The sequence below is a fragment of the Myodes glareolus genome, chromosome 17 (genome assembly GCF_982192425.1).
Source record: "Myodes glareolus chromosome 17, mMyoGla1.1, whole genome shotgun sequence".
In the NCBI taxonomy this organism is placed as follows: domain Eukaryota; kingdom Metazoa; phylum Chordata; class Mammalia; order Rodentia; family Cricetidae; genus Myodes; species Myodes glareolus.
Genome location: NC_142042.1, coordinates 52,591,963 through 52,615,057, shown reverse-complemented (window position 1 = coordinate 52,615,057; position 23,095 = coordinate 52,591,963). Strand labels below are relative to the sequence as shown.

The following is a 23,095-nucleotide window of genomic DNA, read 5'->3' as shown; positions in this document are numbered from 1 at the left end:
TTTAAATTTTCTTTCTACAAAACACCCTAAAGCTGTTTCTATCAATATAGATTACTTTTTAATATATGTACTAACAGTCATTTTGAATTTTTAGAAACATTTATTTTTAAATGTGTGTGTGTGTGTGTGAGAGAGAGAGAGGGTGGGGGGGGATTATGGGAATCACATATGTTCAGGAGGAGTCCATAAGAAGGCAACAGATCTGACAAGGAGTTGTGAATAGCCTTGTGGGTGCTGAAAAATGAATGCCCAAGTGGGTCTTCTGCAAGAACAGTAAACACTCTTAACCACTGAGCTATATCTCCAGCCCTTTGAATTTTTGTTTAAATACTATTAATCAGCTTTGGTTAAAATATAAAACAATCACAAATAAATCAAGCTATAATCTCTCAGAAACATTTTAAGCAAAATTAAATATTCCAAACAAAGTAAAAACCAATATCAAATTGCAATTACCTAAATGCAAGGTTTAGTACTAAGGATGTGATTTACAAATTAAAAGGAGGGAAGTCATATGATCATCCCAAATCTTATTGAAAAAAACAAAAACATAAACATTATATCTTAGAATCCAACAAATTACTTGTTTTGGAAGCAACACAGAAAGTTTCCTTCACCTGCTAACTGGCTAGAATTCTAAGGTAACCTACCTATTAAAGAAAATTAGCACTGTCACCAATTTTGAAATCTAGACAAAGCTAACTTCTATCATTTTTACTACTCAGCTTATATGACAGGCATAAAGCATTACGGAGAAACTTTATTCTATTACTCATTGTGGCCTCCCTCTTCTGTCCTCTATCTAACTAAGGCTATCCTCCCCATCGTGATCAGCTACTACAAATGGATGCTAGAATGTTAGGATCTATTCTGCATCTCATTTCTTTTTCTATACTTAACTTTCATTTTATGCTCTGGGCAGTTCCACTTTTCAGTTCACTAACATGCTCTTCAGCTATGCCCAGTTTGCTATTCAGATAATTATTTTAACTCTCCCAAGTTTCTGATTTTTAGTAATTTCCCTTTATGTATACAATTATCCCCATGAGGGCATTAGTTATTCTTGTTTGGTGCTCCTTTAGCGTTCCTGTTCATTTTACCTAGAACCTGTCTCTAGTTCTTTGAAGGGCAAGGCTAGGCATGCTGCTTCTGATCAGGGTACTAACATTTTACCTGTTCTAGTGGGGAGGGAAGGGGAGCAAGGTTTCTCTCGGTACAGCACTGGCTGTCCTAGAATTCACTCTGTAGACCAGGCTGGTCTCACTCACAGAAATCCATCTGCCCCTATTCCCCAAGTACTGGGATAAAATACAGGTATGAGTCACCATACCTAGCATAAACACCTTATCTTTTGAGTAAGCCTAAAGTACCCTTAGTGCTGCAGGCCTCTCTTTTTTCGGAGGTTTGGAAGGGATTGATATGGGACCTCAGATAGCCCAGTCTGACCTCAAACTCAGTATGTAGCTCAGGCTGGCCTTGAACTCCTGCTTCAGCCAGTTCTGGGATTGCAGGTGTTAGACACTGTGCCTAGGCTCAGTGTTCATTCTCAATGCTATATTCTGAGAATAAACACTAGTTTTCGGATAGCGTAGCCTAAATGGAAGAAAGCTCAGCTAATATGTTTTAAGACTGTCTGGGTCCTTTCCGCCTTATTCCTGGAGTTCCTCTAGATGTGCTTCTATTTGCCATTTGACAATATTTTCATATAGAAATCTAACAGTTATAAAATTAGCTCTCTTTGACTCTTCTGGAATTAGCTTTGTAGACCAGGCTGGCCTTGAACTCACAGAGATCCACCTGCCTCTGCCTCCAGAGTGCTGGGATTAAAGACCTATGCCACCACTGCCTGGCTGCTCCCCGATGCTTAATGTGCCACACAGGAAGATGTTAAAATCACAGAGGTAGAGCAAAGACGATTATCTAATAGATAAAGCAGTTCCTATTTCCAGATTAGCATACTTCATACAATTTTAAGTTCTTTATGGTCACAAAGTTCAGCCATTTTCTCTGTGTATATACATCGATATGCATCTGTCATGGTAGGTATGTGGAGGAAGGTCAGAAGACAACTCTTCAAAGTTGGTTCTTTCCTCCACCTTGTGGCATCCAGGGAAGAACTCAAGTTCTCAGGCCTGTACACAAGTACAAGATGATCCACTGGGTCATCTCACAGGCCTCCAAGCCATTCTTAAGCAGCAAAACCTGTCTCACAAGCCCTTTGAAAATGAGCTGGACACTGGTACACTACTTAAGCCTAAATGGGAGCCGGCAAGTTGGTTCAGTGAGTAAAAGCACTTGATGCCAATCTGTGCTTGATGCATTCAGAATCTACACAGTGGAAGCTGAGAACTGATTCTCTCAAACTGTCTGCTAACTTCTACATGTGCAAGTACACATTCAAGCAAATCCACCCTGAACAAGTAAGTAAAATGTTTAAAATAATAGCATCAACAGGAAAACTTAAAAAAAAAAGACAAAACAAAGTCTAAATGTAGCTGTGAATGAATGTAGTTAGTGGCTCACTCATGAGTGTCCTATAATCCCAGCATTTGGGAGCTGAGACAGGAGGGACACCTCAAGTTCAAAGATAGTCTGGGTGACACTGAGAGATATTCAAGCCAGCCAGAGTTACTGTGTAAGAAACCCTATAAGACTAAATGTTTAAATATGATTTTCTAATGTATATCTTCCTTAGTATATAAAACAACAGTTGGCTGTTGGTATCATAAGTGAAGAAATTTGTATATTTCTTTGAACAATAAAATGTTTTCTTTCTTTTGTTTGTTTTTTGAGAGTTTCTCTATGTAGTCCTGATACTCCTGGAACTAGACCAGACTGGTTTCAAAATCAGAGATCCAGCTGCCTTTGCCTCCCGAATGCTAGGTTAAAGCTGTGCAGCACCATGCTTATCTGTGGCATATGAGCTGAGTGATCATGGTCACATTTTGCCAGTGTCTTTCTCATGACAACACAAAAACATGAAACTCCCCTCAGGAAAGTGCTTATATTCTAAACGTAAGTATGTGCTGATTCCCACATCACTTAAAATACATCTTCTAGGCAGCAGCGGCAACACAGTCCTTTAATCCCAGCACTCATTCAAGGCCAGCCTGGTCTACAGACCTAGTTTCAGGACAGACAGGGCTATGTGAAGAAACTGTATTTTGAAAAACAAACAAAACAAAAACAAAGACCATAAAATAAAAACAAACAAATCTAAAATACAAAATTCAAGGATGGTAAAAGAACGAATTGAGGCATTGTCAAAATGCTGACGGCAGCAAGGAAGGATCTGAACAGTCACTCCTTGACCTTCTATAGATATTCCTTTCCTATCTATAGAGTGTTGCGTGCTCGACAATTTAGGCTCAAATGAGATTAAGTTGAAAAAGAAAAGTAAACCAAAAGTTCTCACCTATTCTCTAAAGAGAGGAGCTCAAGTATGTAACAGTGAGGGAAGAACACCAAGTGGCAGTATTACATTCTGGTTCAAATGCTAGAAAAAAAGCAACTTCCCTGCATTTGAGACCATCAAGAACATCAACAGCCTTTCAACAGTATTTGTTAAACACAATGCCTAAAACCAGGTCAAAATAGTAAGAATTTATATACCCAGTCTAAATTAAATACTAAAGTCAGATCCATAGCCCACCAGGCTCCTCCATCTCAACTCTATTTCTTCTGGATCTGTCTGCCTTAGAACTACTGAAGTTTTTGCTACTTTTTGTCAAAAATAAGCTACTAGAGCAGTGGTTCTCAACCTGGAGGTTGGCTGGTCCTTTCACAGAGGTTGCCTAAGACCATCTGCATATCAGATATTTACATTATGATTCACAACAGTAGCAAAATTACATCTCATTTCTAGGCTTTACCTGCGTTTTTTCTTCAAGGAAATTGTCATCACTAAACATTTAATTGTTTATTGCCCAGTTCCTCCAAAAGAACGTGCGCAGCACAGAGCAGGGATCAGCAAATAGCTAATGCAGAGGGCAGAGGTAAGTCACATGTTTTCTGTCCCATAAAATAAACAAATATGATGATGACCAAGAAACTTTTGCATGCTAAAATTTATATTTCGTGAAATTTTTATACCACAAGATATTCTTTTGGTATTGTTCAGGCTTTGTAAAAGCAAACAGCGAACTGGATTTGTCCCATGGGGACAAATACAAACCTGCCTGGGCGGTGGTGGCACACACCTTAAATCCCAGCACTTGGGAGGCAGAGGCAGGCAGATCTGTGAGTTTGAGGCCAACCTGATCTACAGAGCTAGTTCCAAGACAGGTAGAGCTGTTACAGAGAAAGCCAGTCTCGAAAAACCAACCAACCAACCAACCAAACACAAAACTACAAACTTTTAGCACAAAGCTTAAGAACCTATCATATTAGTTCACTGTTGTACAACCCAAACTAAGACCTGGTGAGTACCTTATACTAACTGTAAAGCAATGAGTACTACTCTGCTGTTCGCACAACTTTCATTCAAGCTTCTCTTTTGATCTTTATTAAGGTAAGCAGGAAAGACACCATGACCCAAGAGTATGCCTAGCCTGAGGGGTGGAGAGGAAACTACAATCTAGGCAATTGACTTTAATATGTATCAACAGAGAGTAAAATTCCAGAGTATTTGGTGTCATAGATTTAGCTCTGTCATTTTAATTTTTCATGTGGTATGTGTGAAAGAGGGAGGGAGAGAGGGAGAAGTGGGGGGGGGAGAAAAGGAGATTTTAGATTGCTTTTTGGTTGTTTTGTTGAGACAAGTTCTTGCTCTGTAGCACAAGGTGAATTTGTGGCAATCTTCCAGGATTAGAGATGTGATGTGCCAGTCCTGGCTCTAGACGTTTTTTTTAAAAGCATGAATTGACTCAAAGCTTTGTTTTTGAAATCTGTATCTCTAACAAACTTGAGATAGAGGAATAGGTAAAATAATAAAGAGAAAATTTAAAAGTCAAAACATTATCATCTTGCTTCAGAACTTGAGTGGTGGATGGTTCAGTGGATAAGGATTTTTTTTCCATGCCTGATGATCAAAGTTCAATATCCAGGACACACATAGTGGGAGAAGTGATTCCTACAAGTTGTCTTCTATTAAACTTCATCCTCGTTTAGACCTACTTAAAAAAAATATTTATGTGGCTGGTGTAGTGGCACACAGCTTTAATCCCAGCACTTGGGAGATAGAGGCAGGGGATCTTTGTGAATTCGAGGCCAGCCTGATCTACAAAATGAATTCCAGGACAGCCAGGATTATCACACACACAAAAAAACCCATCCTGAAAAACAAACAAATAAATAATACAATTTATTATTACTGCCTATTAAGTACTGAGCTTTCAAAATTTATTATCACTGTCTATTAAGTACTGGGCTTTCAATTTATTTATTTTTGTGTACGTATGTTTGCCACTGGCTATAAACCCCAGCTGTCCTTACTGTATTAGGATTTGAGTATAATCTTTCCTTTATCACAACAATCTTGCACAGTATCTTACCATTATAACATGTACCAAATAATTTTTCCTTACTAGGAGTTACCATTGCATGTTATAACAATTTATATCATGCTGTCTAAAAATGGTGTACTTAAGCAGACAGTTTACTACATGGGGAAAAAAAGAAACTAGGATTGGTGGCACATGCCTTTAATCCTAGCTCTCGGGAGGCAGTGATTGGAGGATCTTCGAGTTTGAGGCCAGCCTACATATCGACCACACAGTAGGCTCCAGAGCAGCTAGGACTTCACAGAAAGAATCCTTTTCAAACAAAACAAAACAAAACAAAACAAAACAAAACAAAACAAAACAAAACAGCTGTCTATTTTATGGTTATCATTACCAAAGGAAATCATCCCTTAGTTCTCATTCAGGGTTCTAAACCATGCAGAATTTTGATACGGTTTCTGGACATGTATCCTAAGCGTTCATTTTGGCATTTAAAGTGAATGCTATGACTTGTTTGAGTAAATAAAATTTAAAGTATTTGGTAAATCCCAGTAGAGATTAAGTCAAGTCTTATCATAAATGCAGCATGTATGTAGAAAGGGATGAAAGGACCCCAATGGTTTACTTAGAAGATCTTCCTGAATATTTAAAGACTAAGATAGGACAGAAAGACAAGAAAACTGTGGGGACATGAAGGCAAAATACTCACATACATAAAATTAAATAAATCTTCATAAAACATTTTAACTATTAAAAAGAGAGAGAGAGGTTTGACCTAGACAGAACCAGTATTTTCCGAGAAACATAACTAAATTAACAAGAGCAAAAGCACAGCAACACCTGAGATTAAAGTGTCCTAGAGTTTGATGTGGTTTCCAAACTTAGAGGGGTAGAGTTAGCAGTACAGGCTTGTGCTGGATGGTAACAAAACAGTGGGAAGCAGCATTTGCCTTCAGGATCTGGTGCATATGCTTATGACATTCTAACAGGTACATCCTCCTCCAGGTAAATCAATTTTTCTTTTTCTTTTTTAGTTACTGGGAATCAAACTATTTCCCAAGATAGCTTTCCCATTCAACTGCTTGAATTTAGTTTCTTCATTTGTAAGTATAATTCCTGTGCACATTGAGGACTATTTTAACTATCCAATTGAGGTAACATAAAATATACTTAGACACAGTACTTAATTTTTTCTCTTAAGCAAATGGCCAAACATTATCAAAATTTGAGTTATGTGTCCTCTTTTAAAAGTTCAAACCTTTGTGTTTAGTAATTTGTTCATTTACTCAAAACAAAGAAAACAAATAAACAAAACCAATTCATTTGATCCCAGGCATTGAGGTGATATTAAAGAAGAGGTTAAAAAAGAACATGAAAAGAAACACTCCATTTGCTTCTAACATTGAAATCACTGGGGAATTTAAAGGAGCAGATGCCTGGGATCGACCTGCAGAGATTTTAATGTGATAGCTCTTTTAACAGGCAGAAGTGTAAGAATTAGTAGGGGTTGGCTTTTACAAAACTTCCTCAGCAGCCAAGGTTGTATGTCAAGTCACTCACTACCTTCAGCTAATATGAAGTGCAAATAATGGTGAATACAAATAACACAAGATAAACCACATTAAGTACCTCTCTCTTCCAATCTTTGTATATCTTATCAGGTTAGCAAATAAATTTACATGAGCAATAGCCTTTAATAAGGGACATTTAAAAACAACTACTTATTTATTTTCAAAGATGTATTTTATTTTAACTTTTTGTGTAAATATGTGTGGCCATGTGCTCATGGGTGCTGTGTCCACACAGTCCAGAAGAAAGCAAAGGATACTCTGTAGCTAGAATTATAGGCAGTTGTGAGCAACTCAACATGAGTGCTGGAACACACTCAGGTCCTTTGTAATAGTATGTGCTCTTAACCACTGAGTTGTCTCTCCAACTCTAAAAAGGTTTAAAATAACTACAAATCAGAACTGGCAAATCAAAAGTATAAAGATTATAGGGCATAAATCTTAAGAGAAAAGTGGGATTTTAAAGTTGAACTCTGCAAAAATACTTCAGATACTTTTACAGGGAAATTACAAGTGGAAGAATAGAGGAGGCTGTGTTGATACATGCCTACAGTCAGAAGAGAGGAGAAAAGATGAGGTCAGTCTGGGCTACTAGTGAGTGTCTTCACTATAAGGTTCACAATTTTGAGATGTAGGGGCTTCCTTGGATCCCTGTAAAAGCTCCCCTAGTAATGTAATAACAAATTAGCCTAAAAAGAAAAAAAATTCTCACTCATTTCTATTACTCAAAAACTTCACCTGATCTTAGTGGTGTACCTTAGTGTATATATACCTGTCATTGAAGAAGATGCCATCAAAATTTCTGGATCACACAGGTAATGTCCCTGATTCCAATTTCAGATTCAAAACATTTAAAGTACTGAGAGGCCAGGTTCAATACTAGCTACTTAGGAGGCAGACAGAAGGACCATAAATTCAGGTCATCCTGGGCAAGTCTTAGTTTTGCACTGAGGTAACATATTAAATGTTTAATGATGTCTTAAAAAAAAAGAAAGAAAAAAAAAAGAAAAGTAGAGAATAAGAGCTGGAGTGATGGCTCAGTGGGTGAGAGAACTTGCCAAAACCCTCTACTTGCAGGAGATCGCTCGTTCCTTTATGACCTCTGCAGGTACTAGGCACACATGTGGTGCACATACATACATGCAGGCAAACCACACAAAGTCAAAACAAAATTTATAAAAAGGGTTGCATATATAGGCCAGTGGAACACTTCTACAGCATGGACATGGGTCTAGGTTTAATACTAAGTACTACAGGGATGGATGGAATATATGTATATATTATATAATAAATATAAAAATATGCTAAAATTATAATTTCCATGTGTCTACAATAGCTAGAAAAAATAGTCTCTTCTGTATCTATTAAATTAGTGATATTCCATTTTTACAATTTGTTTCTTCAACTCAGCCTGAAAGAGATAGATTTAGTATCCTGATAAATCAAACTATTTAGCATATTAGGCAGAGAATTAAGATTTGGAACATATCATGTTCACTGTTTTTGAATGCTATAAAGAATTATCAGAATACTTACTAAGAATAAATTGCTGACCACTGATTCCAGAATTTCTGATTCAGTAGGTCTAGGACAGAACCTAGAAATTTGCTTTTGAAAGAAACTCTCCAGAAATGATACTGTAGGAAAGAACTGTTCTAATCAAACCCATGATTCTCAAAGTGCTTTTTACCACATTTTATGCAAGAATTTCTGTGGCATACTTAAAGAAGCTCAAAAGACCACTACCTTGATTTAACAACAATTATGATGCCATCAGAGCATCTGGATATCTCAACAGCTATGAAGGTATTTATGTTGGCATGGTACCAGTTTGTTCTGTTGTTTAGGGCTACGCTCAGCATCTCTATTCACTTTCTACCACCTGTGCAAAGGAGTCAAGGTCCTTAGGAGGAAACAAGCTCTAAGGCAGATTGCCAACTGTAGTGGCATTTCAATTATATTTTAATAAATAAAGACTGCCTGAAAATCTGAAAGTAAAAAAGTCCCACTGGTCAGCCTTACAGACCAGATTATGATAACACACACCTTTAATCTCAGTAGCTGCAATGCCACGCACCTCTAATCCCAGTAGCCACCCTAGCTGTCATAAAAATTGGGTGGTGCATGCCTTCAATCCCAGCCCTAGAGAGGAATATAAGATGGGGCAAGACAGCTTTCAGATACAGTCTGAGATTCTAGGAGACAGAATAGCCATTTCAGACTGAGGTTGAGGTAAGTGCCAGTGACTGGCTGTTTTACTTTTCAGATCTTCAGGTTGAACCCCAATTTCTGACCCTGAGTTTTTATTAATCGTACATCAGACAACATTGTATGCACTCTGCTAATTATTAGTTCTGAACAGTTGGTCCGTTTTGTTGTTGTTGTTCTTTGTCTTTTTAAGCTTCACTTTATTCCTAGGGATGTTTTGACAGGAATGCATATTTATAAAGGACCTAACACATAATAAGTACTTAAAAGGTTATCTCAATGCAAAAAACAATTCACAAGGAGAAGTCCCTCCATTTCAAAAGCCCACCACCTATCTTTGATGCAGCCTTCTTGCTATTATGCTACACCATGTCTGACATAGCAACATATGGTTCACTCAGATGAATATTTCATCTCACAATGACTTAAAATATGCAATAAATTTTACATACTGCTCAAAACTGAGTAACAGAGCTGTAAAGAATTTCTAGTAACCCTGGAAAGGAAGGAAAGGCTAGTGGCAGAGAGAACAATTACACATGCTTAAGCATAGTGTGAAAGGAGTCTGGAGAAATGTCTCAGAGCTGAGAGTACATACTGCTCTTGCAGATCTGAGTTCAGTTCCCAGCTCCCTGAGGAGTGGGGCAGGACTCCAGCTACATGGAATCATGGGATCCAACTCCTGGACTCTCAGGGCACCTACACTCATGAGGACATATCTCCCCTCCCAAACTCCCACATATACCACAATTTAAAAAAACAATAATGAAAATATCCAAAAATCTTGTTGGAGTGGGGATGTATTCCTTTAATCAGTAATTGTGAGGTAGGCAGAGGCAGGAGGATCTCTGTGAATTTGAGGCCAGCCAGGTTTATGTAGCAAGTTCCAGGACACATAACAGAGGGAACCTGTCTCAAACAAATAAACAAATAAATAAACAAACAAAATAAACAAGTAGTTCTCTTGGAGGCAGATAGATTTCTTTGAGTTCAAAGACAGCCTGGGCTACAACTACAAACAGAAGGGTGGGGGAGGGGGTGGCTCAATGGGAAAGGACACTTGAGCAAAGAAACTACAAAAAAAAATGAGGGGATATATAGCTCAGTGGTGGAGTCTTTGCCAAACATACAGAGATATACAAACAAATGAAAAGTAAAAGCTCCCACCCCCAAAGAAAACAATGGTAGAAGGAATGTGGATATTAAGTGGAAAGTAGAGATAGGATGTGGTAGTAAATGCTTATAATCGCAGCATTTGTGAAGTGGAGGCAGGAGGATCATCCTTTTATACAAGTTCCAAGCCAGCCTGGGCTACACGAGACCTCAGCGGTTAAGAACACTGGGTGTTCTTCCAGAGGACCTGGGTTCAATTCCCAGCACCTACATGGCAGTTTACAACTATCTGTAACTCTAGTTCCAGTGGATTCAACACCAATGAATATTAAACAAACAAGCAAATAAACAAAAACAAAACAAACAAGACAAAAACAACAAAGGCAAAAGGGTCTTCTGGGCTGGAGATAAGAGTTCGGTGGAAGGATGATTCCTTAGCACTCACAGGGCACTATGTTCAATCCCCAGCACCGAAAAGCAGAAAAATGGAGGGATGAATAGAAAGGTGAAGTTGCAGAGCTTTGATGAAGATGAAACGGTCAAACAAGGAATAGCTCTGCAACCTGGAACTCCATTTGGCTTGAACTATACAAGTGTGTGTATGTGTGTTGTTTTATTTGAAAGAGGGTCTCACTAGGTAGCCATTGGGGCCAACTGATCTGGCCTTGAACTTTCAAAGATCTCCCTGCCTCTGACTCAAAAGTGCTGGGATTAAAGGCGTACCTGGCCTACATACAATCCTTTTGTATCAATGTACTTGACAACCTAAGGCCTTCAACCAGAATCTACTAGTCACACACACATATCCCTCTTCTAACAGCCCACCTAGCAACCTTTTGGCTAACTAGGACTTCCACTCATTCCAAGTAAGTTTCTTCTCCCCTAGACAAATCAGCAAAAACTCCTCTTTCAGAACATCTCAGGAAGGGAAGACATGAAGCTGACTGATATCCAACCTAATTAGTTTTGGATGCACATTTCCAATAAGGTAAACTGTGACATGTAAGTGAACTTTTTGGGAAAATCTATTTACCACCTTATGACTATGAATAATTGGGGATGTGAATAAAATCAAATTAACATATCATGGGATGGGACAAACACACTGATGTGCAAAGACCCAACATTGTCAATCAAAAAAGGGAACCAATTAGATCCATCCCCTAGTACCCAAACTCCTTCCTACTTTAGACCATAAAAGCAGCCCTAGGGCCCTTGAGTATTCTCACTCATGTGGCCAGCTGTAAAGAGTGACCGTATTTCTTTCTGATTTGTGTGATGGTTTCGTTCTTCAATTACATTTTCTTCCATTGCAAATCTTCATGTGTTTATTTTAATTCCTGGAATTAAATAATTAAGATGCCAAGAACCTGTAAACACCAGGTGCAGACACTGACCACATGCGGTAGGTAACAAAGGGAGAAAAGGCATAGTGCATGGATATTGAAATCTAGTTAAAAAATACCCAAGTAGTCTTTTGTCTTTGCTATTATGACTAATTTCCTCTATCTACAGTTTTTAATTTCATGATCCATATAAGAACTTTATTTATTTTTGGCTAGGAGATGTAAGAAATTTGTACATGGGACATAGGAAAGCACAAATAATGCCTACTCGTATGACCTTCTTTCTTTCTTCCTTCCTTCCTTCCTTCCTTCCTTCCTTCCTTCCTTCCTTCCTTCCTTCCTCCCCCCCCCCCTTCTTTCTTTCACTTCTAAAGGAAAGGACTCATAGTCAACAAAGGAAATACTTCCCTCAGGGTCTTTGCAAGGCTCCTTGCGGGTACACCTACATAGCCACAGCGGCATCTACCAGGTGTTGCAGCTTTAAAGAGATCCACTAGGAAAATGCTGCCCGGCTGTGTTTGGAGAGGGGGAGTGTGAATGTTCCCAGCAGTGGCATGGCAGAGCACTGTAATGACAGCAAATGCTCAGACATAGTGACACACAAAAAAGGCACTCAAACCATAGAGACATTTTTGGAGGTGACATCTAGAGACTGTCAGAAATACTTGGGGAAAGTGTACTTCATAAGGGCAAAGGGAGGAATTAACGAAGCTGGACTCTTCACACAATCAAGACTATAACTACACTGTGTTCTTGGTGCAGTGCTAAGCACTAGATAAAAAGGCACGATTCCAGTTACCAAGGAACTAACGCTGCCATTATCAGAGCAAGAAAAGGAATGCAGACAATCTAAGAACCTCTGGAACACTTTAATTTTTCAATTTTTTAAAGAGAAATTTCTTTATTAGACTGAGAAAGCTCAGGAAACCTTGTTGGAGCACTCTGACCTAATTCTCCCCAGTTTAGAAGGAAACAGGCGCACCAACAGTCTCCTAACACTTGGAATCACTCTGTTCCACCACACCACAATACTTTATTTATAGTTCCTTAAGTGGTCCCCTCTGTCTGGTTTTCACTCACAGTTCATGGAAAACAGTGTAGTACAAAAGGGATGGCCGAATCACAGACAAACCCGGGGTCTACATTTTATGACTAATTATACTACCCCATTTAGCACCAAGGCTGGCTCCAATAAAAGTTAAATGTTCTAGAAGAAATCATAATACACCTATAGTCACATGAATTATAGCTGTTTAGGTTTTGTTTTCTGGTTCAGGATTTTGGAAAGAACTATAAGACTACTACTAACAGCAGAGCTAAGGGGAAAGAAGGATGAAAATGATAAAATGAATGTTAGCTGATGACTTCTCAAGAGAGTCTTGGCAAATAAGGCTCAGAGCTTACTTCATCCTACAAAGATTTAGCTCATCCTGTAAAATATATAATTGAGGATATCCAGCTTAAAAGTAGATTTTCCTGAGCTCTAACAAAGCTCTTAAATTCTAGTTTCTATTTACAAGATTTAAAAACTTGCTATTATTAAAGTAGGGAGGAGGTGTGCATTTGTCAAAGCCTATGTGTGGATGTCAGGGGACAACTCTGTGAGGTCATTTCTTTCCCTTCACCTTTACATGTGTTCCAGATATTGATCTCAGGTTACCAAGTTTGCCCAACAAGCACCTTTACCCACTGAGCCATCCTCTCACTGGCCCTATTTATGCTTTTTTACATCTCTACTAAACAGTTTGATAAAACTGTTTCTAAAAGAGAGGAGGAGGAGAAGGAGGAAGCAGCAGCAGATAGTTGGGCACAATGGTTTATGCTTTTAATCCCAGCATTCTGGAGGCTGAGACAGTTCAAGGCCAGCCTTAGTCACATAACCAATTCCAGGCTAGCATGAGCTACATACTAATATCTTGCTTTAAAAGCAAAACAAAGCAAATGGACAAAAAGCTTTAAAAAACAAATGCCTTAAACCAGGTGTGATGTGCAATAATATTGGGCCTGTAATCCCAGCACCCCAGGAAGCTGAAAGAGGAGTATCCAGAGAATGTGAGGACAACTTGAGCTACAGAATGAGACTATTTCAAAACCCAAACATCCAATGGAACAAACAAAAACCAAACAAATTCTTACAAAGGACACCAATGTCTAGATTAAAAGCACACAGATGCCCTTCTCAGTATTTTTAAGGTGTATGCACATATTTTACTTATTAGGGAGACACACTAATCAAATTCTCTTCATTGTTGGGGGCTGGGCAGAGGAAGAACATTAAAAAAAACCAACAAACCAATGCTGAATCATGAATAAAGAAAACAGATAAGGCAGAGAACTCAAAAAAGTAATTCATGGGACACCTCAAACTTCCTAATTGGGGCATCTGGTCTTAGTAAGCTTTTAAAACTAAGCTAACTGAAGAGCAAAAGTACCTAGACTAGTCTCCAGAAACTCGACAGCAGCATAAGACTAGAGCATTTCTCTGTTACTTCACTTCTCACTTCCTGCTTTCTTTAGGCAGCTCATTCTGACCATTTCAGGTAACAACGCAGAAGTGAAAAAACCAACTTCCTCTTTAAAAGTGATAAGAGTTTTGGCAGCTGGTTTAAAAGTGATTTTACTTGCTTTTTAAAGAAAATCAGAGACTCCAAATGCCAAAGTTATGGAAAGCTTTACTGCTTTCAGAAAACACAACGAAAATAAAAGTATTTCTTTTGGCACCACAACAGACATAGTTAAAACAAAGAGAACAACAAAACACTACCCATCCCAAATGAAATGCACTTGAAGTCTTCAACAAGAAAGAAGAAAATGGAAATCCTAGATTTTCTTAGAGAAGGGATTGGTCCTAGGGGCTCTGCAGGTGCCGAGCAAATGCTCAACCACTGACCTCGATATTCAGCCCATCTCCCATCCCTTTTTCTTTTTTCACTTCATCTTTGAGACAGTCTCATCAAGTTTTCAAAGTTGTACTTCAACTTGCTTTGTAGCCTAAACAGACCTTAAATTTTTCTATCCTCTTGCCTCAGCTTCTGAAGCAGTTGGGGTTAGAGGTCTAAGCCACCAGGCCAGGGATAATTAAGAATATCTTTTATCTTGATTTTAAAATTAGGCTGTACTGCTGTGCATGGTGGTTCATGACTCTAAACTTAACACTGAGGATCCCAAGATAGAGGATCACCACAAGTTTAAAGCTTGGCCATAAGTGAGTTCCAGATTAGCTTGGGCTACAGAATCTGGACTGTTTCAAGAAAAAAAAAATGTAAGTAAACAAATTGATAATTAATGCAAAAATTTCTGCAAGAATACTTGCTTATGAATTCCAAGGCATTCAAATCAGTAAATATCTTGGAAAAAAAAATCTTTTCTCAAAACGTACCCCCCCCCTTTCGTGAAAGGGTCTCATTCATATAGGCTGGTCTTAAACTCCCTGTTGCCAAGTTTAAACCTGCATTCCTAATCCTCTTTGTCTTTACCTCCCAAGAGCTGGGATTGTTACAGACAGACACCATTGGAACCAGCCTTTCTTCCTACCTTTTCTCAATTTTTGAATTTAGATAAAATCAATCTGAAGGTTATAAGAAGCAGACCAAAGTAAGAAGCCCCCAGACCAGGAAGTCTTCCAAAGCCCTTTCTTTCTGCCATAGATTTCAAGAGGTATGACTGTGTCTGTCTGGGGAAAGGAATCTAATAGAACTCCAGGAATCTCAAATCTTAAGGGGTTCTCTACATAGTCCTAGAACTCGCCTTCCTCTGCCTCCTGAGTGTTGAGATTAGAGGTGTGCACCACCATGCCTGGCTCAAACCATAAGAATTTTTACTGTATCATTACGCTTCATTATCTACACCAATAAATGTAGTCAATTAGAAAAAAAAAAAAGAACTCTATTAAACCCAGCATCGTGGGGGTTTGGCTAGAATCCCAGCACATGGAAGGCAGAAGCTGGAGGACAAATTGGAGCCCACTCCAGTCTACACAGCAAGTTTCAGACCATCTAGGGTTACATAGCAAGACTCTGTCCTAAAAATACAAAACAAAAAATAAGTTCTTTACTAAAACAGGAATAAAATTCATGGTTACTTCTGGGGTGGATTTACTAATTATGACTTGCTTTTTCTATCATTATTAAAAGTAAACACCAAATCTAAATGTGATGGCATACGCCTATAAGAGATAAGCAGGTGACGGGTGGGGGTCATCCTTGGCTGTATAGTGAGTTGGAGGCTTACAAAAGTCACACAAGACCCAGCCTCAAGAAACAGAATAAAATTTCACTCTAACTTGATGTTGTGTGAACCCAAAGTCCTCGCCTTAGAATAAATATTTTGTTACAGTTTTCGTTCCACTGTTAATTGAGATATGTCTGTTTCCTAAGTCTTCAGCATTTATGATGCTCAATTTCCAAATAAGAGAAAACAGTGCTCACGTGTTATTTGTTGGCTTTTTATTTTTTGTGAAGCTGATGCTGAAGTTCAAACACAGGACACTGCATGTGTTCTGCGCTCTACCAACACACTGCCACCCTCGACGCTGTGAAGCAGTTTGTAAAGGTGTTATGCACCTTTTTCAGCATTTAAAAATACATACACAGATAATATGTCAAATTATTCTTTATGGAGAAATGACTAAAAAGAGTATGTTCCCCTCAACAATCGCCAATATTTTCACGACTAGAAGAACCCAGGCAGATTTTATAGAACACTGGAGGGTACACACTTTGTAACAGTCGTTGCAGGAAACAAAAGACAGATTCTTTTCCCATAAGGAGTTATCTAGTGAGACCATTCTAACTTCTACCAACTCTGAAGTGCTGTGCTTACTGAAGAGCCGGACACTTCTTTCTTTTTCTGACAAACCGTATGCTGTTGTCAGAAAAAGTTATTCCATGTAACTTATAAGGCATCCTTGTATTTAAGCCACCTCTAAAGACCTGAGTACACAAACTGCATTCTGGCAAACCTAGCCACCAGACACCACACACAGTAGGTCATCAAAAAGGCTGGGTATTGGGCCGGGCGGTGGTGGGGCATGTCTTTGATCCCAGCACTCGGGAGGCAGAGGCAGGTGGATCTCTGTGAGTTCGAGGCCAGCCTGGTCTACAAGAGCTAGTTCCAGGAAAGGCTCCAAAGCTACAGAGAAACCCTGTCTCGAATCCCGCCCCCCCCCCCCCAAAAAAAGGGCTGGGTATTTCACTTAACCTGAACATGTTAAGTAAGGTTTATTTACTACCAAACTTTTCTGGAGTTGAAAAAAAGGCTACTGGCTATTCCTCACTGTTTAACAGGAAGCCAAAAACTACTCTGAAAAAAATTATAGTTAAGATTAAGAGAAAAGGGATGGAGTCACCTTGGGGACATACGTGCACACAAGACATCAGCAGCAGGCACAGAAGTGCTGGTCAAACTCTTAAGCAAATGCCCTGAGCTTTACAGATTTATTTTTATCGAATTAATTCAATCGTCACTAGCCGAGAAAAGACCAGGGTGTGTAGTTAGGTGGATAGACAACACCAGAGAACCTCTCCCTGTCAAGGAGTCGTGACAGCAAAATCACTTCCTGAGGAAGGAGGAGCAAAAGGGAAGTTAAGGAGGCTACTCTGATCAGGAAGTGACTCGTCCCAAACTAACCCCAATCATACCTATAAATGGGGGGATGGGGTGAGCCCCAACAGTCAAAGGCGGCAAAATAACTGCTGTATGACACGTCCCAACATCACCTTCTCCTCCTCTCTTACAATTACAAAAAGGGTCTACAGATAAAAGTCAATCAGCTAAAGTTGTCTCCTCTTTTTAGAGGAACGCTGTGCTTGGTCCGGAATGAAAAAAAGAGTTGAGGAATGGGGAACTGGGGCCACCGTGAGGCAAAGGAAAGCCCCTTGAAGGAAGAAAGCGTCCCGGGTGCAGAGGGAGTATGCCAGCACCGGGAAACGACTTTCTTTTTCCTGCGGATACCGCCAGGCTTTCCACTGCTGCCAGCTCGGACCCCTGGGCCCCGTCGGGGGAGGAGGTAAAAGAGAGAGGCGGACCCCTTACCTTCTCCTCATCCGACACCCGATCCTCGAAGTCGGCCATCTTGGCTGCTCTGGCCCAGCCCGGCGACCGGCGCGAGGCAGGCCGGGAAGGAAGCTGAGTGGTGGAATCACCAAGGGGGCCGTCGGAAGGACCCGCCCGGAAGCTCCGGCCAAGAGGGCGCCATGTCAGTTCCGCGCGGGCGTGACAGCCCGGAGTGGGAACGCTCTGGGAAGCCGGCCTTGCCCTCAAGGCCTGGGAGTCTGAACGTCTTTCTCACTGAGTTTCAGTCCTTTGCCCATTCATCCTGGAAGCTCGGTGGCGTGTCTCGACTGGCCATGGCGCCTGGGCTCCCTCTGGTCAAGTAGAAATGGCTACACCTCTGAGTTTTCCTGGTCCCGATGGTCTCCGAGGCCGCCGAGTCCAACGCGCTAAGAGCTGCTCGGCTCTAGGAAACACCAGTACTTTCCCCAGCCCCGCAGGGGGGCGAAATGTGACCCTCAACCTCGTATGGAACCCAAAGCACATCCCTCCCGCGCCACATTGAGTCCGCTTCCTGCAGAATAAGTGCCGCCATCGGATCCGCCCTCCTAGAGGACTAGGCAGCCCCCAGTCTGAGGACGCGCTCCATCTCCTTCCAGATCTCGGTCCCGTTCCCCAGGACTCAGCCTGGACAGAGGCCGGCTTCCAGTCCGCCACTATCCCAGGATTCCCAACTCCGGTTTCCTGCCCTTCTCCCCTCCCAGGTCCCGGCGCCTGCCGGAGCCGCAAGATGGCGGACGGGGAATGCTTCGCGGAAGCCGCGCGGGCTGTGGGGTGTCCCCATGCACCTGCTCCCGGCTTGGGCCTGGGCCCGCCGCTGGGCTGGAAAGAGCGGCTGAAGGCCGGGCTGGCGAACTCGGGCTCCACGCTGTGGTTCCTGGCGGGGCTGGGGCTGCTTTACGCTCTGAGGGTCCCGCTGAGGCTATGTGACAACGTGACAGCGGGTGAGAGGCCCCAAACCTCCTGGACGGTCGGGGACAAGCACCAAAGATCAGAGATTCTCGGGGAGTCATGGAGGGCTTTGGAGAAGGAATCGGTGTTGCATGCTCCAGTGGGTTATTATTATTATTATTTTTTCTCTTGGGCCACAACAACCGGGCAGCTGATTGTCAAACCTGTGCTGCAGTTTGCCGGCCCCTCCCTAGAGCGCTGAAGGCTCGCCCTCTCTATTACCGCAGGAAAAGCTACCTGACAAGCAGCAAGCTCCAGGTAGTAAAACAGAAGAGAGCTTTCCCAGACACGGACACACAGTTTATATACATTCTTAGCATTTGCAGGGCCCCTTTAAAATCGTGCCTTTGAGTCTCCAGCTGCCAAACTTAGAGAAAGAACCCACACCCAGAAAACCAACACATCTGTAATACAAGATAGAAAGTACTACGATTGTAGTGGACCATACTTTTATTGTAAGAGGCTTCTGTTAAGAAACCTTTTTCGTGATATTTTTAGCCTTCAGACTTTATCATGAATAATAAAATAGTACGGGAAAGGAAGAGGGAAGAGAACCGCAAACACTGGGTTTGTTTAATATGTTCTTTCAGCATTTGTACAGTGTTTTTGGTATGTAGCCTGGGCTAAAGATAAAGACTTGTAAGCTGTGTTGATCCACACAGATTCTGCAGATGCTATTCCTTAGCCATGAGCAGGATGAAAGCATGGGGTCCTGGGCCATTTGTGGTGTTACTGCAGTATTTCTTTCTGCAGCCTCGGAAGAAGATGAAGTATTTTTGTTAGATGGTGACTCTGTTAATTTTTCTGTGAGAAGGCGGTGGTTTCCCTTTTCTACTCCATGTGATGACATGAGACACTGTAGGATAATGTCTTGAAATGCTTTGAATATTTTAGAGGATAGTGCCACATACCTATCTAATTTGTCTGCAATAGATGGATGAAGTGCTTAATGGTAGTTTGTGTGCTCATTAGATGCTAGTCATTGAGTTCGTTGTTTATTTTTCTACCTATTATTATTGTTGTTGCTCAGAGGCAGGATGTAGCCAAGACTGACCTTGAACTCCTGATTGTTTGAGCACCACTATAAAAGTGGTGGAATTAGAAGTTTATATTATCTAGCCTGGCTTTCTTTCTTTCTTTTTCTTTCTTTTCTTTTCTTTCTTTTTTTTCTTTTTTCTTTTTCTTTTTTTTCTTTTTTTTTTTTTTGACAGAGTTTCTCTTTGTAACAGTCCTGGCTGTCCTGGAACTCATCCTGTAGACTAGACTGGCCTGGAACTCACTGAGATCTGCTTGCCTCTGCCTCCCAAGTGCCAGGATTAAAGGCATGCACCACAACTGCCTGGTCCATTTTAGCCTGGCTTTAAAGAAAATTATTTTATACATTGTCTCTCTGTATAGCCCAGAAAATCCTCAAGCCGAAGATCTTCCTGCCTCTGCCTCCAGAATGCTAAAATTTCAGACTTGAACTCCCAAAGTTGCTAACTTTGGTTTCATTGTCTATGTTTTTAAATACATTTACCATTTAGTTGAACATTGATTATTATTGATTTTTTTGCTTCTTGTAAAATTCAAAATTGGGGCTAGAGATGTAGCTCACTTGGTAAAGTGCTTCCCTAGCATGCAGGAAGCTCTGGATTCAATTCCCAGCACCCATAAACCAGGAATGCTGATGCGTGCCTGTGATCCCAGCACTTAAAGGGAGGTAAATACAGAATTATCAGTAATTGGGCCATTCTCAGATACTAGTGAATTTGAGACCAGTCTAGGTCATATTAGACCACTTTTTAAATGTATGCTTAACTTTTTATCCTTATATATTTACTAAAGATCTAGTGTAAATTGTGACTTGTGTTTTAGATTTTTAGAAAAGCAGGCTAAGTTAGTCTCATTTTTGACTTTTGATTTTCTTTTTTGTTGTTGTTTAGCTTTGTTTTTCAAGACAGGGTTTCTCTGTGTTACCCTAACTGCCCTCCAACTCACTCTGTTTCCCAGGCTGGCTTTGAACTCACAGAGTTCCGGGATTAGAGGAGTGTACCACCATCTGACTTTTTTTCTTTTTTTGACTGCAGAGATTGATTCTAGGGTTTACATACTAAGCCTCATTTTGATTTACTTTCTTATTTAACTAAACAGCAGTGTGTAATCCCGCTTTTATATACATGCGGAGATTCTTTTTTTTTGTTTGTTTGTCTTTGTTTTTGGAGACAGGGTTTATCTGTGTAGCTTTGGAGTCTATCCTGGAACTTGCTTTGTAGACCTCTGGCCTTGAACTCACAGAGATCCGCGGTCTCTGCCTCCTGAGTGCTGGGATTAAAAGAATACCTTGGACAACATTGTGGCACAATGGGGATTTAAAATCACTTTAAAAAAAATGTGTGCCATTTGTTATTCAAACTTTTTCAAATGAATTTCACTTTAGATATTAATGTGGACAGTTATTGACTTAGGCTGACTTATTAGCTTAGAAATTTTGAGCTTTTCAGTAGTGGAAAAGCTGTCTGCATTTAATAGAAATTTTGAATTTTTGTCTTTTCCCGACCTAGCAACATAATCTCTATGATGCTGGGCAGCGGCAGGAAGCCTCTGGTTCCCACTCACCACTCATACAATGTGGAGAGTAAACAACCAATGTTGTCCAAGGTATTCTGTTGCTATGCCATGGCGTTTGGAAGATTAGAGATGTAACCTACATTTTTTACTTGCATTATTTTCGATTTATAGACTTATTTGGACATAGCCTTATCAAAGTCAGGTATCTGTGCTGCTCACCTCCCTCCATCTACAGATGCTTGCATGACTATAATGTACTTTAAATTGTACTTTGTAAAAACTCTGCTGTTTTCTCTTTAAACAGTGACAGGGTTTTTAAGTTCATTGACACCCAAGTTCTATGTGGCACTTACAGGGACATCTTCTTTGATATCTGGACTAATATTTGTAAGTAGATTTCATTTTCTTCATATCTGTTTTGATCCTCACTTAAAGATTATTTATGTTTTTACAAATTTATAAGTGTTTGTCAGGATTTCCAAAATGTGTTTGATATTTGGAAAAAGTTGCCTAGAGAAACAAGTTTGGGAGGTGCCACATTGCCCTTTCTTCTTTTATGAGTGTGGTAGTATTAATTATATATTAGATTTCTTTTGAGACAGAATCTCATTATGCAGCCTAAGCTGGTCTGGAACCCAAGGTGGGTCTCCTGCCTCTGTCTCCTGAGGGCTGAGATTACAGGGGTGAGTTACCATGCCCAACTTCATTCATTGTATATTAAAAATTTGTATACAGGGACGGCAGATGACTTAACAGGTAAAGGTGCTTGCTGCCAAGTCTGTCTGACATCCTGAGTTGTCTTTTGATCTCCACTCATGTGTGTTTGCATGCTTTTACACACACACACATACACACACACACACACACACACACACACACACACACACAAATGTAATTTTTAAAAGGCCTGTATAGTATAATGGGGGAGAGGGTTGGTCAAGATGGACTAGAAATTTAATGATTGTTATTAATTCAAAATGAATGAGGGAATGGGAAGATGGCTTCGTCAGTAAAATGCTTGCCATGTGAACATGAAAATCTGGGTTCAGATTTCCATTGCTCACATTAAAAAGTTGGGAATGTTTGCATACCTGTTATTCCAGCTCTGGGAGGTAGAGACTAGAGGTCCCTGGGGCTTGCTGGCCAGCTATACTAGCCAAAAGTGTGAGCTCTGGATTTAGTGAGAGACCTTATCTTAGACAGTGGGGTAGAGAGTGATTGAAGAGACACCTGACCTCCACGCATATGCACAAATAGTAAATATCCATCTTTCATACTGGAATTAGTGAAATGAGTTACTCTATAACTACTATTATCAACTTTTATACTGTTATTTTGATTTTTCAAATGATTTCAAGAGAATCTGAGCGTCAGAATTTATTTCCTTTAGAAACAGGATCTCATTTAACCTAGTTAACTTGAACTCATTCTGTAGTCCAGAGTGGCCCTTGACCTCCTGGTCCTCTTTCTTTTACTGTATAAGTATACACCATTATGTCCATGTTTGCAATGCTGGGGCTGGAATTCAGGACCTGTATGTACTAGGCAAGCAAGCACTTTACAACTGAACTATGCTCCAGCCCCTGAATATGCAGGTTTTATATAAAATCTTGCAATATTTTGAATTTGACAGCATTGGGCAGATTATAACTTAAAACAAATATTTATTCATTTTTATGTGTATGACTGTTCTGCCTGCCTGTGTGATTGTGCACCATGCATGTGTAGTGCCTACATAGTGTAGGGTGTTTGATTCTCCAGGATCAGAGCCACAGATGGTTGTAAGCCACCATGTGGGTGATGGGAATTGAACCCTGGTCCTCTGGAAGGGCAGTTGGTGCTCTTAACAGCTGAGGCATCTCTCCAG

At 40.3% G+C, this 23,095-nt stretch overlaps 2 protein-coding genes across 10 annotated transcripts in view; one reads left to right on the top strand and one right to left on the bottom strand.

Annotated features, from left to right (window-relative positions):
- Capza1 (capping actin protein of muscle Z-line subunit alpha 1) overlaps nucleotides 1-17,865 on the bottom strand; it is a 42,583-nt gene extending 24,718 nt beyond the window's left edge. Inside the window, exon 1 of the mRNA XM_048442306.3 lies at nucleotides 17,710-17,865. Coding sequence (XP_048298263.3) covers nucleotides 17,710-17,748 — 39 coding nt within the window. The 5' untranslated portion in view covers nucleotides 17,749-17,865. The remainder of the gene's footprint in view (nucleotides 1-17,709) is intronic.
- An 81-nt stretch (nucleotides 17,866-17,946) lies between these two features.
- St7l (suppression of tumorigenicity 7 like) overlaps nucleotides 17,947-23,095 on the top strand; it is a 76,881-nt gene continuing 71,732 nt past the window's right edge. For 4 of the 9 annotated variants that reach the window (XM_085677879.2, XM_048442305.3, XM_048442303.3 and 1 more), the window contains exons 1-2: nucleotides 17,947-18,671; nucleotides 21,533-21,615. In XM_085677879.2, the coding sequence (XP_085534005.1) occupies nucleotides 18,458-18,671; nucleotides 21,533-21,615 (297 nt within the window). In that variant the 5' untranslated portion in view covers nucleotides 17,947-18,457. Of the gene's footprint in view, nucleotides 18,779-21,532; nucleotides 21,616-23,095 lie in introns of all 9 variants that reach the window. The other 5 variants (XM_085677875.2, XM_085677876.2, XM_085677874.2 and 2 more) reach the window with 3 other exon arrangements.